The sequence below is a fragment of the Molothrus aeneus genome, chromosome 3 (assembly GCF_037042795.1).
Source record: "Molothrus aeneus isolate 106 chromosome 3, BPBGC_Maene_1.0, whole genome shotgun sequence".
Classification (NCBI taxonomy): domain Eukaryota; kingdom Metazoa; phylum Chordata; class Aves; order Passeriformes; family Icteridae; genus Molothrus; species Molothrus aeneus.
Window position 1 is genome coordinate 88,874,632 of NC_089648.1, and position 22,791 is coordinate 88,897,422.

The following is a 22,791-nucleotide window of genomic DNA, read 5'->3' on the forward strand; positions in this document are numbered from 1 at the left end:
CCATCGCCCCTTTTGCGTCCCCGCGTCCCAAGGGGACCGACCGGCCCTTCGCGGGAGCCCACCGCACCCCCATCCACACCCCAGCCCGCACCCTCCCAGGGGGGATTTAAACCAGACCCCGGAAGCCTACCCTGCCAACGCAGTGCACGCCGGAAGCTGTAGTCCCAGCTCCCCAGTGGCCATCCTGCCTTTGAGTGGCGTGGGGCAGGGCGGGGAAACCACGAGTCCCGTGAGCCTCTGCGGGGGGGGGGGGAGGGGGGGCCGACGTTTGAACCGGCGGCGTTGTTGTTGACGCCATATTGCTGGTGCGGGGGTTACGGCCGGGAGCGCCATCACCGCCGCCATCGCCGCCGCCCGGGCCCTGCCATCGCCATCGCCCCGCATCGGCCACCCCGCACCGCGCACCTGGGACCGGCACCGCGTCTCTCGGCACTGCTCGTGTCCCGCCACCGGCCGCGGGCGGAATTTGTCCCGGCCGGGTAGGGCGGAGCGGGCGAGGAGAGCAGAAATCCAGCTGGACTGAACCGGGGTTGCTGCTGCCGCTGCCGGGGCCGGTCCCTAGAGAGAGGCCGGCGGGGAGGCGGCGGAGGCGGCCCTGACGCAGCCGCCCCCTCCTTTCCCTTCCCTCCCCCCCAGCCCACTCCAGACAGCGGGGAAGACGCCTCTGGGCAGGGCCGGCTGCTGCTGTCTCCACCACTGCCCCTCGCTCCGAGCCCCCTTGGCCGCTCCGCGCCATGGCTTGCGGCGCCACTTTGAAAAGGACTCTGGATTTCGACCCGCTGCTGAGCCCGGCGTCCCCGAAGCGAAGGCGATGTGCGCCATTGTCAGCCCCGGCCTCAGCCGCCTCCTCCTCCTTCGCCGCCGCTGCCTCCTCCCCGCAGAAATACCTGCGCATGGAGCCCTCGCCCTTCGGAGAGGTGTCGTCCCGGCTCACCACAGGTGAGGGACGCGGCACTCCTTGCGCCCGGCAGCCCCCCCGGGGCAGTTCAGTGGGGAGGGGGCCGGGAAGGCGGCCGGGAAGCGGGGAGGATTGAGAAGGGGGGTTGGGTGGGTCTGGCGTCCCCCTCCAGCCATTTTCTGCCGGGCTGTGCGGCTGGCAGCGGCCGGGGCGATCCCTGCTCGGCTTGGTACCGAGAGACACACAATAGAAATGGCCGTTTGCAGCAGGAGAGGAGGGGGAGGAGGAGGAGGGACGGGGAGGAAGAAGGGGGGGCGGGTTGAGCCGATGCGGGCGGGTGGCCATAGGAAAGGGGTCGGTGAAGGCGGGGAGGGTGAGATGAGACTGGAGAAAGGCACCCAAGTGGCGTGGGGAATGGGGGTGCTGTTGGGGGGAAGCTCTAGGAAAGGAGGAGGCCGGCTGGTTTTGGTTTTTTTTTTTTTTTTTTTTCCTCCTTGTACCACGGGAGCTTGGATGTGGCAAGGGGAGCCGCAGGGGCGAGCCGAGCTCCGGAAATGCTGGGGGCGGCAGGGGACAGGGGTGCGACCGAGGTGGGGCTGGGGTCGGGAGTCGGCGGGGCCCCATCGATCCCTTCCTCGCAGCCATTATCAGTGGGTCGAGGCGGCGGCACCTCCTCCCGCTGCTCAGACATCGGGGGAGGGCGAGGGGGGCAGGGCGGGGAGGCCGGCCTGTCATCCATCACCCGCAAAACGCCAGTGGGAAAAGGCAAAAGCGAATAAAACAAAGGGGTAATCCCACTTCCCAGCTCCTTAATACGGGCTATCGTCCCGGGTAACCCATTCTGTGTTATCCTTAGAAGTTCCCTAGGAAACCCGAGCGTTAAAAGCGGTTGTGTGCAAGGGTGAGAATTGCCTTTAGGGCAGATAAAATGGGATCGGGCGGTCTCCTGCTCTCGTCTGGGAGACGCAGGGCAAGAACGAAACCCTTTTACATTTTTAAAGGTGCGAGAGATGAGTCAGCCGGCGGCCCTAAAAGCTCGAGGTCTGCTTGTGTAATGGTTGTCAATTAAAAACCAACCGAGTTCTTTTTAGCAGCGAGTAGGGAGAGAAGAAAGGAGCCAGTCTTGGTTGGGCAGGAAGGATTGATTGGCCCGTGCCATGCTTAGTCCAGTGGGCAGCTTCCAGCAATGCACTCAGGGACGGTGCAGCTCGCGGCCATGAGCGGCTGTAGCACCGAGGTATGGATGTACCGTGTCCTTTGTGTGCAGGGAAAAAAAAAAGCCCTCTGCAGTTGTTGCAGCAGAATTCCTTCCGCTGTTGTGTTGGGTACTCCCTTTTATAACACAAGTTGGCTCTAGGTTACCAAGCTCTAAGTTTTAATGTTCCAATTGCCATCTACACGTAGGACAGTGCCATGTTTCAATATTGTTAGTTCGGAAAACGGTACCCTACAGTACATTTTTTTTAGCGCTTTTACTCCTATAATAAAAAATGGCTATGAGGAAATATAGAGGGCATACAGAGTAAAACTTGGCATCAGTGCTTGATATTTTTTTGAACCTCTAGGAAAGGATCTTGAATGAGTCAGCGGTCTGGGATGAGAGTTGTGATGGATGGCACTCCCTGGTACAGCGAGGCATTGCATCTACTTTGAAATAGATATTTAAAATCAGACCTAATTTAATTATTTTAGAGGATAAGTATTGCTTTTTTGCAGTGATTTCTTTTGATTTCTTTAGGGTTTGGAGAGCTTAGGTTATGAATATTTGATATAAATATTGTCTGGCCAGTAAATATGTATTGCTGAAAGGAGACAAATCAATAAAAATTTCAGAAGAGACAACCTAGAGCAGTTTTTGAGGTAATACCTAAGCTTTCACTCTAACCATTCCGAAGGGCTTAAAAACTGAAATGGTACTGAAATTGAGCAAATACAGGCCTCTTTGTCTCCTGAGAAAATCAGAGGTGCAGGTGGTAATCCATGTGAAAAGGTGATTGGCATACAGACAAGGGTGTATTTTATGTATAAAAAATGTGTTTAATATAATGGAGAGTGAATGACAGTAAATCAAAATGTCTCCTGCAGCACTTGAATACTCCTAAGAAAAACGTGAAGCATTTATAAGTTGTTCACGTTTACATGGGTTTTGCTTAAAAGCTCCCTCTGTGGTTTCCGTTACAGAAAAAAAAATCTTTATACCATGCTGGTATAAATGCATTTGTTAATCAGCTTGCTTAGCTTTAAATTTCAGTTGAATTTGGTGGTATTATCACATTGTATATATTTCATTTCAACCCTCACTAAGCAAAATAGAGCTCATAATTTTAAAGAGGCCTGTTGAAAGGATGTCTGTGATTCATCTAATTTTGTAAATGTACCTGTGAACTAATAGTTAGCATTTTTCCTGGTAGTCACTTGGAAAAATCAGATGGTTTATTCTAGAGCTCTGACTTAGGTTGAGGCCTAGTGTGCTGCAGAAATATATATTGCTTTCCATTAACTCTGAAATGAGTTCACATGACCATTTCTGATGCAGATGTCTGCATTAGGGTCAGATAAATCTTGCTGTATGTGTGAGAAGAATTCCAGTCTGATTTAAAAAGTGTTACCAAGTCACCATTCCGTGTTAGTTTTTGTGTTGGGAAATTTATTAACAATAGCCAGAATTTAGTTGACTAGGCTTGGGCTTTTCTCAGCCTGTTACTGTAATCCAGATTTCCAGCACTTAACAAGAGTCTGTCTGAATTTTGTGTAATGAAAATGAATGTTCATATGAAGTCAGAGTTCCGGATATAAAGGACCTGATGCTTAGACTTTAAGTTCATGCTTAAACATTTTTCTTCTATCTGATACTCTGACCTGGTAGTGTTTTAACTTCACACAATGGAGACCATATCAGCACCAGGACTTCTTACCACATCGTTCCTCATTTCAAAAATGAATTATCTGGAAGTAGAATGTTACAGATTGATTGAGGGGTGTGTGAGGAACTGAGAATACAGTGTGGGAGTCAGATGAGAAAACAGCTGTCTGTATAGAGTGGTCATAGACAAATAACCAATGTCTGTTGGAGAGAGGATAGGCTTATTCAAGATGAAATTTATCTCTCACAAGAGTGTTTTAATATTTTGTGGTTATTTGAACAGCTGTTAGGTCACTTCCAGTTTCTTGGTGAATTTGGCAGCCAAACTGTAATTGTGGCTTTACAATCCGTACTTTCTGTGGAATTGTGCTTACTGGCTTGAGCCATACTCATGAGTATGTTTGCTAATTTTTGAATAGCATTATTTGCATGTAGAATGATGTTTTTAAAACTGTGTTCACTATAAGCAGTGCAGAACATACCTGCCTGGTGTAAAACTGGTTTAGTTTTGAAAGAATGACTGCTCTTAAATATTTTTCTACTGCTTGAGTACTACAGATGAGTTTTAGTTTCATGTACGTTCTAGCTATAAATAAGACTATTTTGTGTAATCAGATTAACTGCACCTGGGTCTGGATGCTGCCTATGTGTTATGGATACACTTGTTGGGTTTCCTCTGAAGTCCAGAGGATGCTTTTCTGTTTCAAAGCTGTTAAATGAATTCAAGGGTGAAAGGAGAAAACATTGGCAGCAGTATTTCTCTGTTCTCTGTTGGGTGTTTTGGAACCATTGTTTGCAGTTTTACCCTGATGAAAGATTGTTTGGGAGTGGGGAGGAAAAAAGAAAAACTACACTTAAATTTTTTAAATTCATAGGCAGGTTAGTTGTTGAAAACCTGCATGTCTGGACATTTCTGAGATTGAAGCTACAGTGGGAAATACAGTTGAAAGAAACTGGGGGGACAAGGGAGAAATAATGTTGATCTTGGGGATTTAAATCTCCTAATTCCTGGTACATAGAAACGCAGAAAACAGACTGAGATAGCAAGTTTTTTTTCCACACTTCATCCAAAACCAGAGGTTAACTTGAAAGACCTCTATGAAGTCAAAAAGGATGAAATCATTTGAAAGTCCACCGACTTGGACACATGCAGTTTTTCCTCCATCTGAAACATTCATCTGCTTCAGCACTTCCCCAGCAACTAACTAATGTTGCAGAGTAAAACCCAGAGTGGGTGGAGCTGTTGGGAACAGGCCTCCTGTGAGGGACTCTTTACAAATAGAAGGTAGATAAATTTGCCTTTTGAATGTCCTTTTTCTTTCACAGAAAAGTCTGGAAAGAGATTGATGTAATTGACACAGTTTTTCAAAGTTAATGCTAGAAAATGTCTTTGACCTTTTTGAATAGGAGGAACTGTTAGTCTTCCCTGTGGGCTGTCCTCCTACGACCTTTGAGTTGCCCTCTTGAGCAGACTGAACTGCTTCTGTCTGAAACTTGGTCAGGCAATGGCCAAGCATAGGTTTGGCTTTTAAATGAACAGATCCAGTGGCTTTGGAATGTGACATATTAGTAGTGCTGCATCTCTTTCTGCTTAATTTCTGTTTTGTTAACTTATCCACGTGTGTATTTATTGCTAAATTGTCTCGGTGAAATGCCAAGTTTCTCATTGCGCTCCAGTATTGCAGAAATCATTAGGATTTTAAAAACCAAAACATTCCCACCCCTTAAAAAAGTCATGTAATGGCTGCATCTGGACTTCATAATTTAATTTATATGAGAAATTTCTGTATAGATGCCTGTGGTGACTATAAATGTTAAATAGCCTTGGTTGTAGATGTCATAAAATGTTGAAGCCTTTTTTTTTTTTTTTTTTTGTTTCAATGACAAGTCTGATAAATGCAGTGTGACAATTTTTTATGTGAAGGGAAAGATGTAATTGCTGTGTCTAATACATTTTGCATTGCTTGATTTATTTTTCATTCCTCAATCCCTTGATCAGGAGAACTGGGACTTCCTGAAATAATACATTTGCAGAATGAGCTAATGCATATGTGAGCAACCAACTTGTGGGAGAACCAGAATTTTTGTCGGCCTGGAGTAACTGGATCTCCTGAGGTGGCCTGCTCTGTGCCCCAGTCTGTGGCAAGCTGCTTCTGTCCCTTCTGTAGCTGTAGCCGGTGTCTGTGAGGTGTCAGCATGTACCTGTTATCAGTGTTTTCTCTCTGGCTTAGAGCATGTTCCGGTGAGGGGGAGCATGGTTTCCAAAAGTATACATCCTGTTACAAAGCTCTTAACATGCCTAACTGAGAAGCATGAGTGGAGTGGTTGACATCTGAGACTAAAGCAAGAGAGTAAGAAGAATATTTGGGTTGTTTTAATTTCTGTCTCTGCCAGGGTTCCCTGGTTAAGTAGAAAAAAACCCTGAGGAGTATCTTTATCCATTGCTCTGCTGCAGTGCTGCCTTTAGGTGAATCTGGCATCTTAAAATTAACATTGGATGTCAGTAGTGTGGTGGTGTGACCAAAAGTAGGAATGTGGTAACATCAGCTAGGTGTTGAATAAGGTTGAAGGCCTAATGGAAATGTTATATGTTAATTTGAACTAGGATAGTGGAGCAGTTTCGCTTTAACAGAAGCTGAAATCCCTAAAGATGTATGCCACTGACATCAGGATAGCATTTGATTGATTACTTAGAAGAAATCTCAGGCATGGTTCAAGTTTGAATGCATATGTTGAATGGTGACATTGCCAACTGAAACCTGAGCTAAAGGTTCCATTTCAGGCCTGGAAGACTGCTACTCTGATTGCAGCGCATTGAGTCACCTTCCTGTGTGTTTTGCTGAATTTTCCTTTAGTTAAATGAGAGAAGTCAGGAACTGTGATGTGAGATTGATAGTTTAAAATCAAGCCCAAAGAAGAAAGTCCTTCAGGCGAAACAACCAGCACCTTCATAATTGATAAGCATTTATTAAAATGAAGAAAAGAATTGTTTGCCTTTTAAACTTTCTAAGTCGAACTGCCATTTCCTTTGTACGTAATTTCTAGGTAATTACAGGTCAGGGTGAAGTAATTAAATGGTAGAATTTTGAAAAATATTAACTTGACTTCTTATCATGAATTAAAGAATGTAGGAAGACTGCATCACTCCTTGGAAATGAATATTTGGCGTTGCAATCCATTAGTGTGACAATTATATTTCAGATGTCAAACTTGTAGTCTAATTTGCCCTGTTCATATTTCATCCTCTCTTCATTTGGAAATCTTTGTTCTCCAAATGGCATCTCAAGTTCTGAAAGATCTTAATGCAGAATTTAAAGTACCTGTGTACTCAACTTTATGCTCTCAGTACACAGCTCTGGAAAAAAAAAAGAGTATCCATGTATTTCATTATATTCAGGTATATTTGACTGAATCCCTGATGCCTTCGGTGGTCATGGTGAGACGATAGCAGTTTTCATTTGTAATTCTTGGTCTTAGCCTTGAACCTGAAGGGAAGGGGGGCATAAAACAGATTATTGTGTAACTGGTAGAGATTCATAGTCTTGTTGAATTTGAAATGCTATTTATGAAGTACTAATTCATTCTGGTGTGTTAGCAGTGTGGCTTTTTCTTGCTGCTACAGCATATTCGCAAGTCTAATTTTCACTTTGAGCACCTCTGCCTGGTGTTTCCTGTTAAATAGCTCTGTGCTTTCAGAGGCATCTCTAACCAGTAAAAACCACTGAGCACAGGGGGCAGACTGAGATTATGAAGAAACTGAGGATAGGCCACAATGATGTGTGTTTCATCATATTAAATATATTCCTTTTGTAATCTCAGATCAAATCATTGTACAAATGTACGATGTTTTTGAATGTACAATATCTGATTTGAACTTCACTGTGTGTTCAAGGTGGATGAAAGCTTTTTTATAAAATATCTAATAAGTTGTGATATACGTGATGCCAGTTCTCACTTAAATTTTATAGTCTTAGAGAAGGTGATAGTAGAGTTTCTTTAATGACTGTACTTTCAGATTCTAAATTTTTATATAAAAAATAATACGTTAATTAAAATGCATGTCATTGTTTTAAAGGACAGTTTGGGCCTCCACACTGAGGCACATAAAAAAACTGTGCTATTTGGCACCAGTTCAGTGCACATTTTAAGTCAGTTGTGCACTGCAGAGAGAACAGTCAGAACTAATTGGAAGCTGGAGAAGTTGAAAAACTGAACTTAAAAAAGCAGGAAGGTTTTCTGGAGGCAAAAGTAGGTTGGATCTACTGATTCTAAGCTTTAACTGGGTCAGTTTTAAAATTCTTTACAGTTGGATGTCTGCTGTATAGGTGGTGTTCAAAAGTTGTCTGGTTTGCACTACCTTAATATTTCATGGCTTCCTACAAGTGCTGAGATGCTATAAAAATGTTGTTAATATATTTGTGTGGCATTACAGAACAGTAAATGGGAGAAGTAACTTGGTGCATTTAAGCAGTTTTTTTTTACTGTATTAGATTATTTTAATTTGGCATTCAGATTTTCATTTAAAATGAGGTATAAATATTTGCAGGCTTACATTTCACTTCACAGTGAAATAGTTTTAAGTCTAAGATCTTATGCTACTGTAGGTAAATAAGAAAGTCTACTTAGTCTTTGCTGATATAAAAATGTGCCTGCTTTATTTAAAGCATTCCTGGTCTCATAGTTCATGTGAGATATCAGTTTGGTGCTGTGTTAAACTTGCATTTCTTGACTTATTCTCCCTTTTATGAGTGGTGGAAATCGGGAAGTGTGAGATGAGTCAGTCTCCTTGCCTGCTATCAGCAAGGTACTGAATATGCCTTGCAGTCCATTCTCTGTGCTGAGCAGCTGTGCCTTAAATCTTCTAAGTTAGTCTGAATGGAGGAATCCCATTTACCAAACCAGGTTATGGGCATGCTTAGCAGGTGTTCAGTCAGTGCTTAACATTTCAGGTTTTTTTTTCTCCTCCTTGCACTGTAGTCAGTGTCATGTTTAAATAGTCCTTTCTCTTAAACTTTGCTTAGTTCTATACCTTCAGCTGAAGTCATAGTAATGCCAGCTGTTAAAGTGATTTTGTCAGGATGGGGATCTCCTGGATATGTCAGTAGTGTTTCTTGAGGTTTTTGATTTTCGCAGCAAGATTTGAAGGTGGCAATTTAAAAAGCGTTGCCAAATTAGAAGTAGATGAAATTGCTGTAATATCTTTGAGACTTCTTGTCCACAATTCAGTATAATTCAGAATAATGTATCTTTGGTGCACAAATCTTGATTTTCTATCCTAGTTGTTACTGTTTTCCCAAAGTCCACACCTGATTTCTCTGCCTCCTCTTCCTGTTTCCCCCCTTGCTTTTGCTCCTTCTATCCTGGCTGGTATTTTAACATTTTCTCTAAATTATTCCTTGTTTAAATTCTAGGTTTTGTTAGGACTGAAGGAGACATAGCATATGATTATTGATTTAACTCTTGCAGTTTCATCAGTTGACCAGAATCTGTTTACTTTTTTTGTCCTTAATGATTTTGGTGGTTAATGTGCTTTGAGAATGTTTCTGCAAAAATATGAAAGGAGAAGTATAGAAAATAGTTTTATTCTAGTTTTTACACCTGAAATTTGGCTGATTTTTTTGCAGTTCACATGGAGTTCAGAAAGTATGGCCAGGACAAAGTAGTCATAGTGAAGGATGGTCATGGTCTATTATGTTCTTCAGTTAATAGAAATGCAGTGTGAATATGTGCAGTCATGTTTCTCACAGTGTAAACATGCTTTAGGACAGATGATCATGTGAGCTAATTTGGTTCCCATTCAGAATTATGCAGTATCACTGGAGCCAGAACAGCACTTGATTTTGAGAAGTATTGTTCTGCCACCATAATACCATTTGGTATAAATATTGTTAGGCCACTCTCTGAGTGATGTGTGTATGCACATGATCAGCTCTGCATGGGATTCTGTTTAATTTTAGAAGCCTGGCTGCATCTTGGTTTAAGATTTTTTATTTACTTTGGTACTGTACAGGAGTGTTTGTATCTTGTCCTACAGAAAGTATGAATCCTCCATCCCCCTGCATCACTTTCTTGTGGTTTCTTAATTTACCTGCTGTGCTTTTTTATTACTGTTTTAGTACTCTCTTCTGCATTTGCTGCTTCTTTGAACCATATTACTGACCTCCCATTAGAGAGTTGAAAATTTTACAGCTGCAGGCTTGGGATTGAAAAGGTATGAAGTCCTTAATCAATGGACAAAATCCAAGAAGCCCCTTTGCTGACACACATTCCTGTTGACTCAAAACAGTTTTCTCTCTTTTTGTAAATTGGAAGTCTCTAGACTGACTCATGGAATTGAACCATGACTGTATTTAAACATCTGAACTGAGAATTGTGTTTGCTTCCACTTGGTGTAGCAGAGGCTTCAGTCACTGACTGAAGAAGGTGGTAGCTGAAGGTACCTGCATCACATGGTTCCTTACTAGAAATGTTCAGATATGGAACCTCAGCAGCACATGGATTACAAACATGAAATTTGATTTAAGTTTTCATGCCATTGTATTGGCAAAATGTGACAGAAATAGGAAGGGTCTGAGTGGAGTCCTTTGTAACTCTGACGTGATCCTATGAATTGATATGTACCTGACTTTTGGAAAGTTGTCCTTGCTAAAAAGTCTAGAAGTGTCATTGGGAGCCAGCTGTGCAGGTAATTTTTTCTTGAAGCATTTGAGCATTTAAAAGTAAGAGTTCTCATAAAGGATGAAAATCTGTGGAAATTTCTTTATAGGAAGAATATAAAAAATAGAAAATTCCTTTTTTTTTCTTTAATATTTTACATTGCCAGATGATATGCAGTTAGGCCACTGGTGCACCTGAAAGCCATTTGGTACGTGGAATTTCAGAGAGAAGGCACACAGGATTGGTGGTTCTGTTGCAAGGATTAGTTTTTCCCTTATGATTCTACAGTGGAGATGAGATTATTAAAAAACTTGCTGTACTTCATTCATTGCAATCAAAAGCTGCAGTACATATTGTCATACTCCTTTGAAAGAGACTGTTGATCCATCCACTGTATTTTATTTGGATAAATTTGAGAGCATCAAAAATGTTGTATAATTATATATATATATATAAATTTTGTATCTTTTTCCTGTCAGTTTCCAAGTCTGATATTTTAAGCAGTAGGTGGTTAATGCATGTTGTCTAAATTGTGTTTTCCTCTTCACTGTGCTGCCTGTAGTACAGCCTGCAGAGAGGAATGGCATGTCATGTGGCTGTTTTATTCTTGAGTGTCTTGTTACTCTTAATTCTGTGAGTGATAAATGCTGTGTGGGAATCAAAGATTAAATTAAAGATAAAGTATATGAAGCGAAGATAATTAATACAAGTATAAGTTTTATCATGAAATTTTTATCCATGCACATTATATCATTCCTAAATTTTAGGATGCTGGGTTTTTTTATTAGCAGTACTCTGGTGCTAATACTTGACCTCAAATAAGAACATTTTTGCTGGTGTTCTCCTGGTGAAAATAGCCTGGGTTACCTTTCTTTTAATTAGTTTAATGTTTTATGTCTTAGGTAAGACATTGTTTTTGCAGGTCATGTTTTAAGAGTCTGCCTATCCTTTGTCATCTGCTATTTATCTACAGCATTTGATGCTTGAGTAAAAATCAAGCAAAATGGTGAAATGTAAAGATAATAATTTCAGGGGTTTTTGTTGTTTTTTCCCTCTTTTTAGAACAAATTCTGTACAACATAAAACAGGAGTACAAACGCATGCAGAAGAGAAGACATTTAGAAAATAGCTTCCAGCAGACAGATCCTTGTTGTTCTACTGATGCACAGCCACATGCATTTCTCCTCACTGGACCAGCTTTGCCAGGTACTCAGATAATTCTGTGTAATTTTCCTATGTTTTCTTAGACTCTGCTTGTGTAAACAACTTTTTCGAGTTACTTGGTGGTTTATGGCACCTTGTCACCAGTTACTGTTGTTTTTTGGCCATAAATTGTGTGTAATTCTGCTGTATTCTGTTATTGTGTCAGATTCCATTTGAGTAAATAATTCTCCCTGTTACCTGTTGTGTTATGACACATTCCCACTAGTTACTGCTGCTTTTTTTGGCAGTAGCGCTATTGGTCTGGAAGATGTTAGCTTTGCATTTTAAAAATTGGTCAGACAAAAACCTGGCATTGTTTTCAGGAGACTATCCTGCCTGCTGTCACTGGTACTGTCATAGGCTTTTGCAGAGCAGCTGTCTTGGCACCAATATACTGTACTATAATATTTATATATAATAGAAGCTTAAATTTGTATGTGGCAACTGCCATGTAAATGGTCTTCACGGTGTTTGCATGATGGTCCTGGGGTTTTGATGGTTGTGAGTGTTGTCCATTACAGATGTTTTCCTTTTTGAGCATCCAGTCCTGCTTCAGTAGTAATTGTGAGGATCAACTAGCAGAGCAAATCTTCAAATGTTTTGTAAAGTTCCTTTAATGTAAAAGGTGTGAAAAAAACTGATTATAAAAAAATAGTTTTGATCTACTTGTAATTGTAAATTGGTATGCCCAAATATTTACTCTTAGGTACTTCATCTGCAGCATCATCACCATTGAAAAAAGAACAGCCCTTGTTTACTCTCAGACAAGTTGGAATGATCTGTGAACGTTTGCTGAAAGAACGTGAAGAGAAAATCCGTGAAGAGTATGAAGAAATTTTGACCACAAAACTTGCAGGTATCTTACAGTTCAGAATAATATAAGTCAGAGTGATTTTGAAAGCTTAAAACTTCTCTTACTTTTGTTATAGAGTGTATGGTTTTTTCTGACCTATTCTGATGAAGGAATGGGGTTGCATACATGACAGAAAAAATGATGTTTACTCCCTTTGATAGGTTTTTTCCTTCTGTGCGGCTTTGGATAGAAAGTATGACTCCTATTTATTACTACTCAGTGAAGACAGTTGTTTTATTTCAGTTAGAACTTTCTCTTGCTACTGTGTCTGAATTGACAATTTCCCTTTTTTTTTTTCTTCCCTTCTTCTTCAGAAAGACTGCCTGTAGAGAGCTCTTTTTGAAGGACTGTTTTGTTTTGTTTTTTTCCTGCTTGGGAACTGACTTCCTTTTTCTGGAATTTGGCAAGATGACAGTACCTAAGATTTCCCTTTCTCTTCCCAGTACTTAGCATTACACTGCTGCCAGCAGTGTTTGGTATCTGCTTGAGAGTCAGTTCAACTGTTTTGCTGATGCTCCATGTTGAATTCTTTTAGAATTCAGCTGAAATTCTTGGCACCTGATGCCAGCTTATCTTTCCATCAAGATCATGCTAATGTCAGCATTGTAAATATGACCTTTCTTCAGTTTTTGAGGTCCTTTACTTATAAGCCTCTTGCTAGCAGTTGAGCACCTAAATTCTTGTGCCTTCAGAGGTAGGTGCTTTCACAGTATGATGTGGAGTCTTAATTTAATATTTAGTGTGATGATAATGAAAATCTGAGCACACAGTTCTGCAGATGTGCTCTTGAATACCTACAGCTGTTGTGCTTCCCACCTGAAAACACATCAGAATTAAAGTTGGCAGGTCTCTTCAAGTGGGAATAAAACCTTTTACAGGCATGCACATGCAGAAAGTCACCAGGCTTGTGGGTTGCTTGTGATAGTATTGTCTCTGCACCTAAGATCCTGTTCATGTTCTGCACCTGCTGATCTGCCATTTCTGTGTAAGAAATTGCTATAGTTCTATGTCCCTCTTAAATCTACGTCTATTTAAAACTATAACTAAAGCCGTGAATACTTCTGCTTTGAGCCTGGTGTTCCGTTCCAGTGGTGTTCTTTTTAACCTGCTTCAGTCCGAATTCAGATGAATTCGGACTCTATAGAACTTTTTCTCCTAATTTATTAGGAGTAATTTCCTGGATTTTCTTAAATTCATTTCATTTAGCAGGATTCATAACCATTTGAAGACCAGATAGATTTACATGTCTTCCAGACACTTTTGGAGTACAAGCTTGAAATTCTTAACAAACAGGAAGCCCTTCTGTCAAGTTTGTTACATATGCTCTGTCTCTCAGTCCCAAAAGGAGCATTGTTGGGTTTGTTTTTGGGAAAGGGAGGAGATGAATTCTCTCTGGGAGTTGTGGTTTAGTGAGACGATTTAGGTTTGCTTCTTCTTACCATAGTGCTCACCAAAAGAGCAATTAGGAAGATCATGTTACTGCATCACATGTATTAAGCCAGTAATACATTTTCAGCATTATATGAGAATTTAAAGACTGGCAAAAGAATTTAGACATTCCCTACATGGAAGGTCAGTTATGGTTGTCTGCTGACAGAATGGTTATATCCTTTTCTAAACTTCATGCAGTAAGGTGATACTCCTTGTTACAAAAGTGAAGTCAAAGGAAATGTAACTGGAAATTCCATAATAAATCTCAGTTGAATAGCTTCTTTCAAGTTACTTAACTGAATGTTTGCATCTTGGGTATTTTCTGAATCAGAGTTGTCATGTAGGTAGTTAGCCAGATATTGCCTATTCTTTTCTTCTTCCATGTTCCTTGCAAGCAGAGTTGCTTTTCATGCAGAATAAATGTTTGGTAAATGGAAAACTCAGATCATTGTAATGCCCTGATTTCTCTTCCTGCCTCTGTTACCTGAAGCTGCTGTGTTAGCGCAAACTTGGTTTTGCAAGAGCCTTAGCACTTCAAACACTAGCTTGAAAGGTTTTAAAGAATTTCTGAAGAACATCCTTTTATAGTAGTGTAATTGTATTTGTGTCATTTAGCCACCTGACTTAAAATAGTTAGGATGTATATGATACAGTCATGTAAGTATTTGTGCAGTGTTCACTTAAATTCTCAAGTAGTTAACTGTAGGCTGCTCCTACCTTTGGATTGCTTAACTTCTGAATCTGAATGTCACAAGAACGGGGCTTTTTTAGTAATTGGATTTTAAAAAAATTTGCAAAGCTGTAGTTCTAACTAAGATGATGTTACAAAGCAGCTGTGTATGCTGACTTCCACCTTAATTTGCAAGTTTGATTTTGGCCCTTAATACATACTTCTGGGAAAAAATCTAGTTGGTGTTAATTTTTGAAAGGGTTTCAGTGCACTGGATCCTTCAGTCTGCTCTTTGTGTTATTTTGTTGTTTGGCTGAGCTCACATGGCTGCTGAACAGCTGCTGGTCAGAAGTGCAGTGAAGCAGGTCCTACCTGTGGGCAGAGGGGAGCTGAGCTGGCCACCGTGACTGCAGGCCCCCTTGGTCAGGGATGAATGTCCTTCCACCTTGGGGTCCGCTCCGTGCTTGGGGCTGCTGCTGCACTGCTTGCTGATTTACTGACACCCTGTTTACTTCAAAGGTGAAGCTCATCCCTGCAAGAGGATGGGGACTTTATTGGGGCAAACCTTTGGGACTAGGAACCACTACAAATCTAACTGCATTTTTGGTTGAAGATTGCCTTCTTTGACCTTGCCCTTTTCTCAGAACACCCCACATTGCTGCACATGTATTTTTCCACAAGGGAGGAAGGGGAATGGAAAGGAGCGGCATCTGGTAGATATTACTCTCCTTGTTCAATTTCCTAATTCTGAAAGGTGATATCCTGCTGATGAGTGCAGTATTAAAAACGGAATAAAATATTGCAAATGTATTTGTATGGATGTGTGTATATAAAGAATAACCTTTCTGGGAGATAACAGTTCAAACAGTGCTTAGTTCAAAGCCAAGTATGTTTCATATAAAAATTTCATTTCAGATGACACAGTAACTGTTTTCATGCAATCCACAGTCAACTATATGTCTCCCACAGCAGCTGCTTCTGTGATTAGAATTACTCTAAAGTTAGTCACTTAGCATTTCATCCTTTTAGTTTCATGTTTGCTTTTGATTTTCTGGCAGTCAGCAAATACAGTTTCTAACTCTCTAGCAAATCCCTTTCCTGTACTTTTGTGTTTCCATTTCATTAAATTAATTTTCTTACATCTGGTAGTGGTAGAAGCAGACAAATTATGTTTCCAACCCTAGTACTGACCTTTATGCCGTGTTTTCTACTCTGCCCCCATTATGGATCTGTAAAATGGGCACTCTTCATTTCTTCAAAATACAGTGTGTGATACTTAGCAAGTGTGAGATATATTGAGATCTTTGTTACATGCAGCATAATTCTCTTTGAGTTTACTGCCATCTTTCTCATTTTACAGAAGTTTGTATGGGAGAGCCTTTTAATTAAGGGGACATTAGCTTAATTGTTCTGGAGGATAAAAAAAGAAAAGGCAGCTATGAACTGTATTAAGTTATTTAAAACTACTGCTGGTTTGGGGGTGTGTTTAACTTGTATGATTTCTGTGTATAAAAATTAGCCCTGAGTATTCTTCTGCTGGATTTAAATTTAATGCTCATACTTGTAATGTTTCATCCTTGCAGAACAATATGACGCATTTGTGAAGTTCACGCATGATCAGATCATGCGACGATATGGAGAACAGCCTGCCAGTTGTGAGTATCTCTTTCTTCTGGTCTCTGTAGCAGCATTGAATTACCAAGTGTTCAATAATTTAAATGGCCATTGTTTGCTGTTAAGCTGCTAGGCCCCAAGGTAAAATATTCAAAACTGAGAATATGGAATATTGAGATTGAAAGGGAGGTGTGAGAGAAAATGCAGCTTGTGTTTAAAACATCTTGACCTGGTTTCCCATAGCATGCTGGAGTTTAGTTTTGAAACCAGTTTTGATACTACCATAGAAGATTTGCACAGAGCTGATACTTGTTAGTGCTGTCATTAACTCTTCTTTTTTTTTTTTTCTTTCTCTTTCCAGATGTTTCATGAATCACACTTTCTGCATATGTGGGCTGCCCTATACACCCTGTTTTATTGTTGCAAGCTGTCCCAGTAAAGACTTGCAGCAATGCCATATTTTTTCCCCCCTGTGAACACAGGTTATTTCAAGCTTTTGTCAGTGGCAACCACTCTTATGCAGCAACTGGTTTTGGAGTGCTCCCTGATGTCAGTACCACCTGGATGTGGACCTTTGCTACCTGTAATAATACCAGTGGCCTCATTTGCTGTATCATTACGATTTGGCTTCTTATGTTAATAAGTTTGAAAAAGTAAAGGATTAAAGCTGGTGTTCTAGAAGTTGCCCTTCACTGGTTGTGTAAATAAAAATGTAGAATGACACTTCTGACTGAAGTTAGTGTGGTTTTCATAACTGTGCACTACAACAGAGCTGTAATCACAGTTAAGTTAGAATGTAATCCCAGGACAATTTTAAGCAAATAGCCCACAGTACTGCCTGTGAAATAGTGAAGGAGGGCATTTCTGTATTCCATGACTTTTTTGGGGGTTAAGAATGGGTTTATATGATTTCTCATTTTTGTAGTTTTTATTTATTCTATCAGTCTTTAACAAATGTTTATTGCTGCAATTTTTCAGTGTATCATTGTTTTACTGCCCTTGTAGTACTGGAATTTAGTTGGAAGAATAAAACATTTACTTCTAATCTGTTTGTTTTTAATATGCAGGTGGAACTTTTGCTGTGTATGAATAAACTTAAATCTGAGTGTTTAAATGAAAATTTTATTTACTAGCAATAGTGGGTGGGTCAGTTTTAGATCAGGAGAAGGAGGTGGATTAAAATCTCAGGTCATTCTTCAGAGACAGAAATCTTTCTTACATCAGCTGTAGTGTTTCGTGTTGAGGAAGCTTGTTTGGTACAGAAGGGACAGAAAACTGGTGATGTAACTTGCTGCAGCTGACTCAAACAGCAGCTGCACTTGCCTTCCTTCAGATTGCAGTGACACATTAAAGGAAATCTGTTCATGAGACAGAGCAGGTGCATGTACTGCAAACTGGAACAGTGTAGCTATTGCAAGAGCTGAGGGTGTGTAATGCCTGTTAAGGGTTGAGAGCCTTGTTGGATGCATTCAGCTGTTGACAGACTGCTGTGTTGGTGCTGCTGTCTGGCCAGTGCTGGGTATCTGAATCACTGCAAATTTCCTACGTGGCAAGTCTAGATCTGTGTGTTGTGGGGTGGGAGTATTGCTACCAAAGGCCTTCAGTTACCTGCTCTGGGGACAAGAAAGCAGTTCCAAAATAATAATTTAATTATAAACTGCTGTCTTCTCTAATTTACTGTCAGCTTCTGGTTAAAGGGAAGTGTGCTCTGTGATAGATCTGTGTCCCATCTCAGATGAACAGAGGAATTTGAGTTGAAGCTGGTAGATGAACTTGGCAGTTGGCTCATGCGTACTTACGGTATCTGAGAAACCTTGTGATGAGCTCTACTTCTCGGTGAACTCTTCCACTTAGGAGTGAGATTGAAGGTTCAGAATTGGAACGTTGCCACAGTATCAAGTATTTTCTGCTCACTTCCCTGAAACCTGTCTTGCCTAAATATTTGGATTATCTCTACTCTATTTTCAGAATCCCAGAAATGAGAAATCTCTGCTAGACTCCCCTCTCAGGTCTTTTGTCACTGAAGATAAAACTGTCAAGGGCTGTAATTTCTGTTGTCTGCCTTGAAGTCCTCAGTCCCTCTCCTTCCTGCTCCTCACTTTTTGACCTCCTTTTATTAAGTTGCCCAAGCTAGGAAAATCACTGCTGCTAGGTGGAGCACCATGCAAATTCTGGCATCCTCATGCATCTCATGTATTTTTTGTGTTCTTATCTTTTTTCTTGGGATATTAAGATTTACAGATAAGAAGTGATGTCATGCTAGCACCCAGCCACTCCTGTACTGCTCCAAATTGGTGCCTAATAAGCAGTCTTGTGGCAGATGAAAAGCATGGCACTGTGGGTGCTGGTTATCACAGCTGTGGTATGCTTAATTTGTGCCTGTTTTGGAAATCAGGTTGCATTCTTTGAAATGTTTCATTTTTTAACCTGCTGCTTGTTCTATCTTGGACTTTAAACTGGCTCCTTTTCCTAATCTCAGTGCCAGTATCTAGTGTGATGAATCGCACATGAAAGACTTGTTCTAACAAGAGTCATACTCTTCCAGTAGGAAAATGGCTGGCAGCTTGATGGCTTTGAAAGAACTAGGGAAATTGGGGTACTGTGAGGAGCCAGCTGGTGCTTGAAAACCAACCTGCTTTGCAGAACCTTTTCAAAGGCTCTCGAGTTACGGAGAAATGGGTACAGTTCAGTAACCACGCAGTTCTTGGCACTACACTTTGTGGTGGCCACATGTAGAATATTTCTGTTACTTGTATGTAACTGCAGTCTTACCCAAAAGCCAAGCAGGCTGAGAACAGTTAATTGGAACTTAACAGAGTGAAACCAAAGATCTTGGTTAACCTGTTTTTAAGGTAGTGATGTATTTCTTTCCAAGCAGATCTCAGTTACTGTGTACTTGAAAAGCAGCATGTACGTCCTGTGTGTTGATTTTTGTGTCTAGATGTGAGACCCTAAGATGATTCAGCAATTTTCAAGGTTGCAAAGGAAGGAGATTCAAGCAATCTTTATGTGCTGATGTTTGAGATTTGCCTGTGTGCACTTGAACAGCATGACCAGTCACAGATTCTGCTTAAAAAACTCTGTTTTGTGAAAGCTCTTTGTTCCCGAGTTGGGAATTGGGAAGGATTTAAGCTTTCTGACTCCACAGTGGGGAGAAAAAATGGAGGCTGGTAAAGCATTAAAAGTTTATGCTCTTGTTAACCAGTGCTTGTGACTTTTGTATTGGAAGTCATTCTCAGTGATGAAATGACTTTTACAGGCACCTGGACTGTTCTTATAGTTTATTGCTGTTGTAGGCTTCAGGATAAAGAAAAACTACAAAGTTTGTGTTTGAAACCAGTAGTGCAGTAGTGTGAAGAAGTGTCAAAGAACAGCATCTGTAACAGTAGAGAAAAAGGGTTGGAAAATTATTTTCATGAGTGTTAACTTGCATTCAGGTCTGATTTTTGGCAGTAGTTCTGTTGAAAGATGTGGCTACCTAAGAATATGATACAGTTAGTTCAGAGGTGAGGCTTTACACTAGACTTTCAGAACTACTACAGACATTAGCACTATGGGGTGTTTTTGTCCTGTTTTCTTTAAGTGAACATTGCAGACAGTGAAGATTTTTTTGAATGTCTGCAAAACATGTAATTACTATGCAGACAGTTGTAGAAACTAATTTTTAATTTTCCAGTTGGAATTTGTTTCAGCTAAGGTATATGAGGGTGTCTCAGCTGTTACTGATGTTGGTTCCAGAGTCAGTGATGTTAAGCTCTTTCCAGGGAAGTAGGACTGATTGCAAAGTCCAGCTTCTGAAGAAAGAAAGGTGAACTAAATTAAATTTATGACCAGTTTAGTTTGTGTTTTTAACTGTTCAACCTTCTTACCCTCCTTGCTGAAGAAAATGAAGCACCAAGTACAGATTTGATCTGAGAAACCGTATGTAGCACAGCAAATGTGACTTTAACCGTACAAATCTGTTATTAGTTTAAGGGAAGAAACAGCCATTAACTATTAATTTTACTGTTTTAATGTCATGTTGCCTGCACATTTGGGGATTAAAGGCCACACACTGTTGAGGCTGGTTTCTCTTTATTTCTGAATGTTTTACCCTCTGGGGGTGTGAAAGTTACCTGGGGTGAGGTTAGCAGAGTGGGGTGGCAGGAGACAGCCACACAGCAAAGCACTTGGCTTCTTGTCCTCTTGCACATCACAGAGACATTTGGTGCTGCTCCCTTTCATTTGTCAAGTGTGTTTGTGAGATAAATGGGGTGAGGTTCAGGATGGGGGTGTTGAGCCTTCCCCTCTGCTGAAATGCCTCGCTTTCCTCTCTGCTGCTGCAAAGCTGTATGTGCTACTGAACCAACCGGGTCCCTGAGCCTGCTCACGAGGGAAGAATGGGAATATTTTACCTGTGTCTTGAAACTTTTGCAAGTGCTCCACTGCAATCCTAAAAGTTCATGCTCTTGAGTTTTTTGTCATTGTTTCCCAAGCTGTATGTTCTCGCAGTAGAGACTGATAAGCTCCTCTCTGTCCTCCTCCTCCCCCTTCTGAACTGGCTGGCAGCATTCAGAACCAGACCCCCACTTACACGCAGAGGACGTGTTGCTGTGACTGCAATTCCTGCTGCTGGAAAATACACTCAGAGAGGGCAGGAGTTGTGTATTTAAAACCAACCAATACACCTGAGTTGTGTATTTAAAACAAACCTTATATACATTGCTGGGGAAACAGCTGGCTGAGTCACTGGTTCTGTACCAGGACTTCCCCTTCCCAGTACAGATCTGGTTTATGGAAGTGATTACGGAGGGTGTATCAAAGCATGGCAGGTGCACTGCTCTGGAGAGCAATGCAGCTCTTCCCCTTTGGTTCCTAAGGCTTTTCCCATGGTTGAAGAACAGGGCACAGACACTGGCATAAACACATACTGCTCCTTACACAGAGTCAAGGGAAAATATCTGAGAAGGCTTTTTGAAGACTTGATCATCAGATGAGCAGTGCTGGTACACGCTCAGCCTACATTGCTTCTCACAGCTGTTTCCTTTGCCTGCATGCAGCACAAGCCATTGGCGAAGAGGGAGGTTACAACATGTGCTTTAGGTGGGGATTTTCCTACCTTCCACCCGAGTGCACAACTGCCATGGTCTCAGTCTGCTGACACAAGTTTTCCTAACAGCAGGAGTCAGCTAGTACCCATCAACTTCAACTAGAAAAACGAATTCAAACAGTTCACTTTTGCTCTTGCCAAAGGGCAAAACTTTGCATCTTCACAATTATTCTCTCCTCTTCCTCAAGGAGTTTTGAGGGAGTTAGGACCAGTTTGGAAGAACACACAGCAGAGGCCGAACATGGAAGTTCATTGTCTTCTTTACCATACTTGTTTTATTTATTTTTAAATTGAGTTCAAGGATCAAGGAGACATTTTATAATAATGACTCAAATCCTATCAGCTTATAAGGATATTAATAATACTGCTTCATCACTTTTTGGCTGACACAGCCAGTGTTGTCCTTTTGGCTTGCTAGTCTGAGTTGTATCAGTGGACTGTTAAATATCACACATCAAAGATTGAAACTGGCACAACAATATGGTATTTGGAACATGAGCATTAATACAGCAGAACATTATACAGGGAAGATGAGCATTAAAAAACATCTCTATTCAAGCCTGCCCAGGCACTCAGAATGTATCTCACAACATTCAGGCACTGCTGACTTTGACTCAGTATGCAAAATTAGCAAGAAGTAGAGTGGTGGGAACAGAGCCCTTGCTCTGTTGGGAAGTTTATTAGCACCTTGGTGGCACATTAACAGCCTCCCCATGTCAGCCTTGCCACATGGTCAGTTTTCTGCTTGCTGGGCTTTATGAAGCCCAGGAGCTCCAGTTCAGAAACGGCTCGAATAAAGCGAGCGCTGGACATGTCAGTGAAGGAAAGAAACCAAGTACTCTTTTGATGAGACAGTGACAGACACACTGTTCTCCTCTAGGAGGGCAAGATTTCTAAGTCATGGTAAGCACAGATTTCACAACATGTTGCACAATAAAATTGTTGGAAATAAGGGCAGAGCACAAGCTGCCTACAGAAACACAAATCTTCAATCTCATCAGTAGTTCTGCCACATGCATACAACGTGACAGCAAAGGAAGAGTTCCTTTTCCCACTGCTAAGAGAAACTTAAAGCCTACAACCATACCAATTTTGTAGTGTCTCAGAAGAATTTATACTTTTATGTCCCTTGATAAAAAAATGGATAGATAATTACAGAGATTTTTTTTCTGAGGTTTCATGGCACCACCTTCTCCTTTATATTCACTCTGCCTTTGTTGCTGCCTCCCTGACATACAGGTTTATATTCCTGAGTTAGAGAATTAAATTTATTGTGAGTGACAATTAACAGTAGAGCTTGTAAAAAAGGAAGGGCCAGGAAAGCCAGGTATAGTATTAGAGCATATAATTATCATTCCTTTAGTTAAGCCTATTTTTGCACAACTATTCATTTCTTCTCTGTGGCAGCACTACTGTTGTAGCCATGAGTTTTGGTTTTAATGCTCATCTATTAAATATTTTTTAGACTCAGTTCAGGATCAGGACAAAGTAACAAGCAGAATGGGTGTCCTGT

General features: G+C 41.1%; 2 protein-coding genes across 4 annotated transcripts in view; one reads left to right on the forward strand and one right to left on the reverse strand.

Moving 5' to 3' along the window:
- Positions 1–294: 294 nt before the first annotated feature.
- Positions 295–17,234, forward strand: AKIRIN2 (akirin 2). 2 transcript variants are annotated; one of them, XM_066547339.1, is made up of 5 exons: positions 295–939; positions 11,481–11,624; positions 12,343–12,477; positions 16,159–16,230; positions 16,551–17,234. In XM_066547339.1, exons 1-5 carry the CDS (start codon positions 735–737, stop codon positions 16,559–16,561), a joined length of 567 nt encoding a protein of 188 aa, XP_066403436.1. In that variant the 5' UTR covers positions 295–734; the 3' UTR covers positions 16,562–17,234. The 2 variants fall into 2 exon arrangements, with proteins under 2 accessions (XP_066403436.1, XP_066403435.1); XM_066547338.1 differs by having other exon boundaries at positions 299–939; positions 12,328–12,477.
- A 4,286-nt stretch (positions 17,235–21,520) lies between these two features.
- The window catches only part of ORC3 (origin recognition complex subunit 3), a 35,037-nt gene continuing 33,766 nt past the window's right edge, over positions 21,521–22,791 (reverse strand). For both annotated transcript variants that reach the window (XM_066547342.1, XM_066547340.1), the window contains exon 20: positions 21,521–22,083. In XM_066547342.1, the coding sequence (XP_066403439.1) occupies positions 21,978–22,083 (106 nt within the window). In that variant the 3' untranslated portion in view covers positions 21,521–21,977. The remainder of the gene's footprint in view (positions 22,084–22,791) is intronic.